The sequence below is a fragment of the Rhopilema esculentum genome, chromosome 9, assembly GCF_057945365.1.
Source record: "Rhopilema esculentum isolate cy_ngs chromosome 9, ASM5794536v1, whole genome shotgun sequence".
Taxonomy (NCBI): Eukaryota; Metazoa; Cnidaria; class Scyphozoa; order Rhizostomeae; family Rhizostomatidae; genus Rhopilema; species Rhopilema esculentum.
Window position 1 is genome coordinate 3,775,581 of NC_142823.1, and position 11,524 is coordinate 3,787,104.

Below are 11,524 nucleotides of genomic sequence, written 5' to 3' on the forward strand. Positions count from 1 at the left end.
TACAGGCTAATGATAAGCTGGATGGAGCTATACAGCAAAAAGAGACTAACCCTGTGCCTTCTCTGCAATTCTTTGGTGACGGATTCCTGAAATACAAGTTGAGATCCGATCACATTTTCCGCAAAGTCAAGTTTAGCTTTAAAACCCTACAGAAGGATGCTCTTTTGCTTTATGGGCCAGATTTGATCGCTTACAAGGAGCTTTTTATATCGTTTGAATTGAAAAATGGACACTTGATATATCGTTACAATAACGGTCTGACCGGCGGAGAGACCGTCTACTCGTCCGAAGGTAAAATGTCTCCGCTTAATGATGGCAAAGTTCACGCTGTCGTTAAGAGGAAAGACAAGTTTTCGATAGATGGTGTGCTCATTGCAGAGTTTAAGTCATCAACGCAAGACCTTTCTGGCGAGTTCGCCTATATTGGCGGAGTGCCGTTTGGCCACGTGATGAGATCAAGGTTTGTCTGTTTGTTACATTTAAAACTCCAACGTAGTAGTTAGGTTTTAACTATGCAGTGATGAACAACATTACCTAGGGATGTATACACATTTCGCGATATACAGGGAATGCCACACAGGGAATGCGAAGTATTTAGATTAAAGTTTTTTCAAATTTCGATGATGTTAACGGTTAAGTATCGTAAGAAAGACTTTCACAATATTCTGCTATTAAAAGTTTTTTACACAGTAATGGTCCCCCAAAGTTTTAACAATATTAGACAGAATGAAGAAATGTAGGATTTACGACGTTAATTATTTAAGGAATTTCTTTAGCAAAATTCCCGTTCTGTGAAGCTGGTAATAAAGGGCGTGTTGAATTTATCGTCTTTTTATTAATACTCTAACCAGTCTTTCGAGTTTCTTGCCTTCTTCTTCCTATTCTTCACTGACCTTCTCTCTTCTTTTGCCCTCTCCGTTCTTTCACCTTCTTCCGCTCTCTCTCCTCCTGTCTATCATTTCCTCAATCCCTGTCTTTCCTTACATGTCCCTCTAACTTCCTTCTCCTTTCCTCTATTCCGTCTCCCTCCGCTTTTTATCTCATTCTCTCCCTTCCAAATCTCCCCCTCTCCAAAGTCTCTCTTTCCTTCCCTCTCCCTACCTATCTCCCTCCCTCTAGCCCTACCCCTCCAGGCCCACTTCTCTTTCGATTCCTAATCAACTCCGTTTTCTTGCAGTTCTATAACCACAGCGCCTTTCAAAGGATGTTTCATAGCCAAGAAAGCGTCAGAAACAATAGCTGTTTTTAGGACCTGGATTGACGTGACTTCAAGGCAGAAAATCGTAGATTTCAAAAATTACCGATCTGGGTGCAGTAAACATGTAAGTGAGGCTGCTATATGACGATTGGTTAAAGATAAGGAACCAATCAAATACATCTTTCACCTCCCCATCTTTGTCCCAACCTGGATATAATATTATGTTCAATTTTTAATCATAATTCTACTTTTTATAATATATGGACTACATTTGAAACAGGCGCACAACATCTTTTGTTCTGTGATAAGATTCCATAGATATTTCATTTAGTGATCATATTCCATCCAAAATTTAATTGTAATTTATTCAGTCTTCCTCTTTGTCGTGCTATACACGACACCGATTTATGCCGTGCTTAACATCGATTTTCCGTTGTCGTACTGTCGAGGTCCTCTTACTTACGTTCAACATACATTCCTGATTATCCTTTCACAGTTCGCAAAGGGAGCCTCATTCACAGGGCCGTCGTCGTATTTGGCTGTTACTGCATCCTCATGTAGCCTATCGAAGTCTAAGCGTCTTGGATTCAGTTTCCAAACATATGTATCTCGAGGGGTGCTCCTATACGGACAAGGCCAAGGGGTACGTTGTTTAAATCATTCCATATACTCGTGATTTCGAAAATCAAGCGCTAATTGAACGAAATATTTATGTATTGATTGTAGTGAAACCACGCTTAGAGTCGAAACAACTGATAATAGAGCTTTCCAGCTTGGTATCAAAAGCTAGGCCAATTATCAATGTGGTTCATTAGATATCTGATTAATAAGCAGTAATTCTTTTATACTTATCTTTCCTTATTAAATTGACAGCAGATGATGATAATATCATATGTTACATTCATTCTTATTTTTGATTAAATTCACTAAAGTAACAAGCTAACTTGTTTGGGAGAGAGGTTTTTGCACGAGTTAAGCAACCCTCCGTCCTGGAGTCACAGAGCATGGGTATGGAACAAAGTCATTATTACACATCCTTCTTGACGTCAGGGCGGGGGATTTTAAAACAATAAAAGTTTTTCGTTAACTCATCTCCACAACAAGAGCGACAAAATCACCTGAACAGAGGTAATTTCTAAATATGAATGTGTTTTTCAGAAGGGACACTTGAATAGGCCTTACAGAAAGGCATGCCGGTCAATGCTAAAAAGAATTGACCGTTCACTTCTATTCGTAAGAATTGCCTTCGCCATAGGCTGTTTGATGGTAGGTCAAAGGGGGTTCTGCATGCAATTAAAATAAGCGCAATTTTGCTAGATAATGATCAAATCGATTTTCGTCCCAGCAGGCAACGCTTGAATATGTCAATTTTTGACTCAGGTCATTCACATTAAGTACTCTGAAGGATAGGCACTGTTGTGTTAAAATTGTCTTTCTAACGCCTAACATTTATCTCCATCTTAGGCTATAAGAAACTTTCCTTATTTATCGCTAAAATTGCCATCCTTTTTTGTTGCTAGGGTGCTCACTTGAGTTTGATCATAAACGAGGATGGAGCGGTCTCCATGTCCGTGAAAAGTGGACCAGGAAACAACGGAATCATTGTCACAGACCAGAAGAACCTCAATGACGGAAAATGGCATCTTGTGGAGGTCAGGCACGATGGAAGCAAGTAAGTTGAAGTATAAAGAAACATGTTTGCATTTAGTCGGTCTATTTTATTTTTTTCACAGATACCAGGTATTGGAATATGGCCGTTTTCAGCCGTTCATTTAGTACGCCAACTTTAAACAAATTATTTATTATTATTATTATTATTATTTATGGCCATTTTAATCTGTCTACAGGCTGTCTGACGTGCTTGCCAAACTCTCTCTCTAATAACTAATTTTTCATTTTTTCCTAAAAGATCTAAACCTCAAGTCTATACCTCAAAATCCTAAACCTGAACATTTTCTTGCGTTTAATGAAAATTACTGTTTACTGGTCTGTCGTAAAGCGCTCGCTGACGTATAGGCGGAGTTGACACACTTTTGGTGTATAGACCCATCCTGTTCTATACTAGGATGGCTTATTAGAACGCTCTCATTTCTTCGATAAATTCCTTCCGCTTAGCCGAAAAGTAGTTGTAACAAGTAATGGAATAATGTCAATGGTGCGATGTTAATTGGCAACGTTTTCCTACCAGTTGAGACAGTTTATTTACAAAATTTACGCAGTTTCGTGCTCATTATGTAGGACGCTCTATGAAAAAGCTTTTAGATAAAAGCAATACTGAGATATTTTATTTGATATACAATCCATTTTGGCAAATGACACTGGGTTTTACAGCCTGTTCCTATCAAAAAACCTAGATTTGTAACCCCAGAAATAGTTCGTGTTCTGACCTTGACTCCACAACTACACGAGGAGTAGGCAGTCGGAAGCTGGGTACAACAAGCAACTGATCCAATGCGCCGTACTTGGTGTCAAGGTAATTTTGATCCACACCTTGACATGGTTTTCGCTCACTCCCATCTAAAAGCTTTATACAATGATGAACGCGAAAGTGGTATTTTCGTATTATTCGTTTCCTGCCTTCTTCAGTTTTCTTTACTGCTAACTTTTTTTGTAGAGTGTCACTTAAAGTTGACGGACAACTGAAAGAAGTCAGCTTCGATCAAGAAATCAAACTGGATGGTAAAATGTACATTGGTGGACTACCGCCATCCGTGAAAATTGATGTAATTGAAACCTCCAGTATGAATGGTAACATAAAGAACATCTTCTGCGACTCAAGGTAAGGAGATACCCAATATTTGATGCAAAATATCTGCATAACATAACATAGCTATTGGGTTCTGAGATGATCATTGATAGGGGGCACTTGGTCAACTATTGGGGGTAAGCCTATTGTTCTAGAACAGAAGACCATTGTCCTCCAGAATATTGTGGGGTGACCGCCACTGATCAAGTGACCAGGCTTCTTTGAACACCTCTCAGCGATAGACCTGTTTTTCTTAATCATCTGATGTGCAACTCGGTGATGTTATGAAACCTGAATAGAAGGCTTATCAAAATGGCTTAATACAAGGTTCGTTGACAGTCTGGAAAGCTTGAAAATGGCTGATTTTTAGAAAAGGCGTTGGAGATTATGTTACATTAATCTGGGTCTAGGGAGAGCCAGAGCAATTTTATAACGGCTTGTTTTGTGGTCTGAATTGTACACCTATCAAAGTTACTTCTTGCAACCTGGCTCATTCTCTAAGAGCTGTCTTCCGCCTTTTTTTGTTGTTATTGATTCTCTCGCGCGTATCCAAAGCAAATTTTACGGACTGTGGTAGATCTTCAGTCGGACTCGTCGAGGCCTTTTTGATCAAGGATAGTCTGCCCTCATCTTAAGTCAAGAAAACGTTAGAGAAAACTAGGAAATTTTGATTTGGGTAATAAGTCAGAAAATCTTTCTTCTTTTCACAAACTATCCGAAAATCTAACCATAGCTAAATAGATCGGTACATTTGACAGTGTGCTTTCCTATAGTTGATGCTATTTTAAAATTCATTAAATCTTTAAAGTAGTTGAGAAATCAAAGTTGAAAGTCATTGCTTTGCCTTTTCAGTGAAATCGATTTGGGTCTTGCGAGCGTTGAAATGCAAGGTGTTAAGCTAGCTGAAAGGGAACTGTTGCCTTTGACTAAGCCAACGACGTTGCCACCAACTACAACACCAGGCAAAACAACTACAAAAGCGGGGACGATTACTTCTCCTGTAGATCCAATTAAAGTGGAAACTACGGTAGCTACACCAGCAATGCCTTCTACCGCGGAAGTTACTTCAACCCAGCGAGACGACATTACGTCAGAATCAACCACAATCAGTGTTGGTACCACTAACATACCACCGCCCACAGAAAAACCTACAACTGCAGAGCAATTGACTACCAAAGAGTCCACCACTACAATGAAACCTACCACAACCATGGAACCAACAACCACAATGAAGCCAACGACCACCATGAAACCCACTACAACGATGGAGCCAACAACAACTATGGAACCAACGACTACCATGGAACCAACGACTACCATGGAGAAAACCACCACCATGGAACCAACGACCACCACGGAACCAACGACCACCATGGAACCAACGACCACCATGAAACCAACGACCACCATGAAACCAACGACTACCATGAAACCAACGACTACCAAGAAGCCAACGACTACCATGAAACCAACGACCACTATGGAACCAACGACCACCATGGAACCAACGACCACCATGGAACCAACGACCACCATGAAACCAACGACCACCATGAAACCCACAACAACACAACCACCTACCACCAAACCGAAGGTTCTTAAATGCGCTCTCTCGGGCATGCCAGATGGACCGGGCTACGGCTTCGGTTTATCAGCTCAGAGTTACATACCATTCCCAGTGAATTCTGGTGACTTATTCAAAAGGTATGTACTCATGTACTTCTATTTGCTATCATGGTTGCTCATTGTTCATGTTAATCATTATAAACACAACCATCATAATAAGTCAATCAGTCATCAATCAGTCATCAATCATCATCAATCATCATCCATCTTCAGTCGTCGTCAGTCGTCGTCGATTATCATCACCAGTCATCGTCGTCGAATATAATCAGTCATCATTAATCATCATTAATCATCATTAATCATCATCAGACATCAGTCATCAAACGTCGAGCCGAAAATATCAGACATTATCGATCCCATCACTGTTGTAATCAGGACAATATTACTTACTTCAACTTGTTATATCTGCTCTAGTCCACGTAGGTTCATATTTCTTTTTGTTCACCTTCCCATGTGTGCTTTCGCCTTTTGTATATCCCAGTGCTAATGTTTTGTTCCAACAGCCTGTTTATCAGTACACCGGCTGTTAAGGTCTTATTAATTTCACCCATTTTGGTTATGGAAATAATTTTTTTTTTCAGCTCGAAGTATAGCTTCCTACTATCAACGTACTCGGCCAATGGAGTATTGGTGATATCTTTTAAGCAAAAAGATGTCTTTGATTATGAAATAGTTTATCTGGACGATGGCAAAATCAAGTATGCATTTAATGCTGGAACTGGTGCTGGGGTGCTCGTCTCAGCGCAGACTGTTAACGATGGAAAATTGCATTCAGTAACTACAACAAGGAGATCCAGAGATGGAAAGCTCACTGTTGATGGTACAACTGTTACAGGTAAAAGCAATGGAGGAGCCACAGCGTTGAATTCAATAAGCAAAATCTATGTAGGCGGAGCACCTCCAGAGCTGAACACACTTCAGAAATTAGAGGTAAGATGTAATTGATGCATCTATGATTATGAGAGTTTTATCTAGAGCTAGATGCTTGTTGTTTGGTATATATTTAATTATTTTGCATATCCCCGTTAACAGGTGACTATGGGCAAATGGGCCTTAAGTACTGATACCTGGGCGGGTGGGCTTACATTCAAATGGGCTTATAAGCTTAGAATTCTTTATGTACTGTTTATGTACATTATAACATGTGTATTTTGTCAGCTCAGTCATCTGTTGCATTTTCAGACCGCTTCAAGAGCCAGCATTCAAGGCTGTATAAGCGACTTCAAGCTTAACGGCAAGACACTTGAATCAGAAGAACCTGTGGGGGTAACAGGATGTCACTCAAGCTACAGCAGGAAAGGCCTCTTCGTAGGCACCAACGGTGGCTATGGTACCGCAAGTATGTAACCACATTTCTCATTTTGTCGATGGTGCATTGAAAGCATACCAATAGGCTCTTTGCAGCTAGGCGTCACGTGCTTGGTTACCGCATAGAAACGCCATACTGGAGAGCATGAGATCCAGCGGCCTATACGTAAACAATACGATCGCACGTTTTCTTCGTAAATATTCTGAGTTTATTGGTAGTTTCGGAAGATGTATCAGCATATTTTATCCTTTTAAAAATAAAATATAGTATTATATGTTAATTCAATTCACACTGGTGGAGCCAAAAACTATCGGTCTCCATAGGTTTGAACTCTTAATACTTTTGGCTTCTTAAGAGAGCTGTTACACAAAAGACAAGCTTAAAGGCAATCTGTCACGACGTCGATTGATTGTAAGAAAAACGGGATTTTTATTGTTTCCAGTCCCCCTTTAATTTATCGCATTGTAAAAAATATGGCGGAGCGCTGGAATTGTGTTTAGGCTATTGTTCCAGCTATTGTTCTCGTTAACCAATCCACAACGAGACAGATTGCCTTTAAGTAAGAAACAGGGCGAATGCAGGCGTCTGTATTAAGACCATGAAAATCAGCCTGCTTGTCCTTTTGTTCATCTCTGTCTTCATTTAAAGAGTCGTATCTACTAGCGAAGTAAAAAAGAGAAATTTGAAATAAATATCCAAGCCATCCATACATGTTCTATTGAATTTAGTTTCCAATTTGATCGTATATTATCTTGTGAAAGCCGTCTATCCACCCATATTCTTTTATATTTCCTGTCTAACTTTCGTTGCCAGCTGCTTTGTTCATTTTTCTTTACTATATTCAAACCTATCTAATCTTTAATGTAGTTGGTGTTAAAAAGGCTTTCTTGTTTGATAATCCTTGAATTTTGTTTGCAGAGGGTGAGAAGATCGGTGTAAACACAATAATAAAAATGACAATCAGAGCAAGAAGCGAAAATGGCGTTTTATTCTATTTGGGAAGAGGACAGTACGATTACCTTGGTATTGAGTTGATAAAGGGAGAGGTAAGGAGCATTTTATTGAATCTTTTTTAATGAATTCAGTTACAGGCATTTAACCATGATGAAAGGAGAAAGTATAAAATTCTGTATGACGTCACAAAAAGTTGAATTGTTTGATTTTTTTACTTTTGGCCACTTGATCATTTTGATCAGTTAGCAAAGTCAGTTAAATTGAACGAGATATGGCCAAATTCTGCTTGACGTCACAAAAAGTTAAATTGTTTGATTATTTGACTTTTGGCCACTTGATCTAAATCATTTTGATCAGTTAGCAAAGTCAGTTAAATTGAACGAGATATGGCCAATAAAAGATTTGAAGTATGCTAAAGGATGACTATGGCGTACTTCATAAAGAACAGACGCCAAATTGCAGTGGTTCGATGGTGGAAGTTCCTGTGTCTATGTGGTTTCAGCCTGTTTGTAATAAATTGTACTTATGTTGTATATGTGGTTGTATTTCGTGAATCTCTCTCAGGTTTAGTTGACCAAATATCGAAAATTTATTGAAATAGATTTTTGTGATGTCATTACTTAAACACTTTGTTTCCAACTACGATGAGTCATAATAATTTTGCTTCCATACTACTTGTGGAACTTGGACTGATCACATGAAGTAAGCTCGTACTCCTTTGGAAAACAGATTTCGTAAACCGTCAGTTGTCGAAACTAAATAGGCGCCAAAACTACATGAATCTACGTTAATCACACTCGTGATTCCTTAGAAAATATTTGATACATTCTTCACCTAAGGTTCTTGTTTTGTAACGAGCTTTTCATAAACACTTTTATTACGGTACCCGTTATTCAAAGTTCCATTGTTTTTACTTGCGTTCAAAATGCTATTTATTTGTTCTTTTTATATGCCATTTGAAAATGCCGGATACCTTTCTAAATTCTAAGTTAATTTCGAATGAAGAAAACATTTGATATATTTTATCCTGGGGCCCAGATTCTGATGTAGGCATTTACAGCTTTCCTTTTGAGTCCTAACTTTTTATGTATAAATATATATTGATGAAATTTTGAAACTTTTTAAGGTCCATGTGGCAGTGCAAAATGGAGCAGGCTCCTACAAGACTAGTGTTGCGCCTGAGCCATGGACAAAAGTGTGTGATGGCAAAGCACACGAGATAAGCATAGTGAAAGAGGGTCGTAAAGTCACAGTTACTGTTGACTCAATGCCTCCAAAGGTTGTTACTGGACCAGGAGGATCTTCATCTGTTGACACTGGAAACGAACTTGCCTACTTCGGTGGCATAAGTATGCCTTTTTCAATTCTTGTCTTGTTAATTAATTGTTTTGCAGTTTCCAAAGACTCTTAAGCTGGAAAATTTTCCTAAAATAGGCTTCTTGGATTCATAAATCAATTGTTTTGCAGTTTCCAACGACTCTAAAGCTGGAAAATGTTTCTAAAATAGGCTTGTTGGATTCATAAATCTCCTTTTCTAACATTCTGCCAAAATAACTTGGAAACAATATTGATAGTCTCGATTTATACCATACAAGTTAACCATATATACCAAACTCGGAGTAGTAGCTTAGAACCATACTGTTCTATACACCCAATAGCGTTCCATACAAGTTACAAGAAAAGACGTAGATTGTAGATTGTGTTACATCTGTCACGTCAATACCAGCAGAAAATCATCTTCATGATAAAAGCATTTCCTTGATCTAGCATGATAATGTCTCTCTCTTTGTATAACAGGTTCTCGGGTTACTGCATACGGCATGTCAACACGGGATTCTTTCAATGGCTGCATTCTCAAATACGAGGTTGATGGAAAAGACAAGACAAATGTCATTACACCCGAAGGCCTTGCTGCGTACGGATGCAGTGACGCATAATAGTCATTTGAACTTTATAGCTAGCTAAGAAACAAATTTTATGTTTTAACTTTCTATTTTTGTCCAATTTTATTAATGTTCTGTATTTTTTATAGTTTTCTGAAGTTCGCTTGTAATATTGTCTCTCCGCCATGCTTAGAGACTCCATAAATGCCACCTGAGCGAACTAGTAACATTATTACCTCTACCCGTAGCCTTAGGCCCTTTTTGTCTAAGAATCAACAATCAACAAGCTGACACGTGACACCCTGGAACTGGATGATATTCCAAGAAAGTATTCCGCTCTAATATGAACAGATTCCCATATGGAGGAGCATCTACGCAAGCGTACTTTTTCTATGCTCGATTTTCTTATCAAGAGGCTAGACCTCGCTATTTTACGATTTTCTTAAACTATTTTACTGGATTTGTCGTTTCAAGCAAGCCGAAAGCTGTTTCGTATAATTTTTTTGCATGTCCTGTAATTTCAGCAGAAGATAGTCAGTTCATTGTGATAAATTGTTAAACACAACTCGTTTTGTACTCTCAAAAACCTTCAAACATTCAGCTCGGTTTATTAGAGAGAAAAAATCATTAAAACTTCTTTATGTCCGCGCATTCATAGTGTTGTTTTTCGCATGTTAGAAATCAGTTCCCGTTAAACCTTAGTGATGTAACATCTTCTCATATGAATCAGCTTTTGGTTTGTCTTTAGTGCCAGCTGTAGATCCAGGTGTAGTTTTGTCGCTAAAGCTCGTTAGAGAGCTGTTCTTGTGTGGAATGATCATTTTTAGCTATTCAATACATTATTTCTTGAAAACTTATTTCAAGTAAGTTAGATTGGCGAATGTACGAAAAACCATGACTGAACTTTCCGCTACACTTGATTTTACAGCTTGGCCACTTTCACCGGATTTGTCGACGTTTTATTTGATTTTATATCATAGAATTAATTTTTGATACCATGAACTATTTTTTTACGTAAGCAAGATATCGTAAAGGTTTTGTATCATTTTTTAAAACAGTTTTTGAAACATTGATTTGATAATGAGGATTGCAAAGCAATTTGCAAAAAGTTGTCTTTCGTTTTTGTATTTACTTCAAATTTCATCGAGACTGCAAAAAGCTTGGAGTAATATTGCCAAGTTTTCTTGTATAGCTAGAATGATAGTGACAGTTTAACTGGCTGGCCTATGTGTGCCTTAGTGTCGTATGACATAGCAGATTTTCTTTAGCTTTAAACAACTACAGTACCATTGAATTTAGAAAAACAGTGCAATTGAAGCAATAGAGTCAAATGCAATACGTTTCGATGTCACTGTTGACTGTATGCTACATGAAAACAAAAGAATGCTTGAGGCATAAAGTCACCTTCATGGTCCACTTGGGAATCAAAATGCTGCGAAATATAACAGGCAAGAAACCCCTTAGGACAAGATGCACCACTAGCGCCATAATAACAAGAAGCCTAAATGGCCTAAGATGAAGTACCGAGATGTTGGGATTACCTCATACGGTATCTTAATGCAAAGAGTTAGGAGAGTGCTTTGCCCAAAGTTATTTATTTTCGTACCAAAACATTCATCTTTTCATGTCATATTAATGATGCTGAAGTAAATAGAATCGACGAGTATTCAAAAGGAGGAAAACTTTTTAAGAAACATCGCGAGGGATTTTATGTCAAGTTGTTGAACCACAGTTTGCAGAGACAAGCAGTACATATACCAATCATGCTACGAAATGCAAACGAAGCGTAGATTGCATACGTAAGTTGG

At 38.4% G+C, this 11,524-nt stretch overlaps 1 protein-coding gene across 1 annotated transcript in view; it reads left to right on the forward strand.

Moving 5' to 3' along the window:
- Positions 1–10,833, forward strand: part of LOC135689211 (laminin-like protein epi-1) — a 44,341-nt gene extending 33,508 nt beyond the window's left edge. The window contains exons 41-51 of the mRNA XM_089110067.1: positions 6–460; positions 1,178–1,322; positions 1,695–1,841; positions 2,719–2,870; positions 3,813–3,977; positions 4,797–5,648; positions 6,152–6,500; positions 6,753–6,909; positions 7,798–7,925; positions 8,960–9,182; positions 9,631–10,833. Of these exons, the coding sequence (XP_088966193.1) occupies positions 6–460; positions 1,178–1,322; positions 1,695–1,841; positions 2,719–2,870; positions 3,813–3,977; positions 4,797–5,648; positions 6,152–6,500; positions 6,753–6,909; positions 7,798–7,925; positions 8,960–9,182; positions 9,631–9,770 (2,913 nt within the window). The 3' untranslated portion in view covers positions 9,771–10,833. The remainder of the gene's footprint in view (positions 1–5; positions 461–1,177; positions 1,323–1,694; positions 1,842–2,718; positions 2,871–3,812; positions 3,978–4,796; positions 5,649–6,151; positions 6,501–6,752; positions 6,910–7,797; positions 7,926–8,959; positions 9,183–9,630) is intronic.
- Positions 10,834–11,524: the final 691 nt, after the last annotated feature.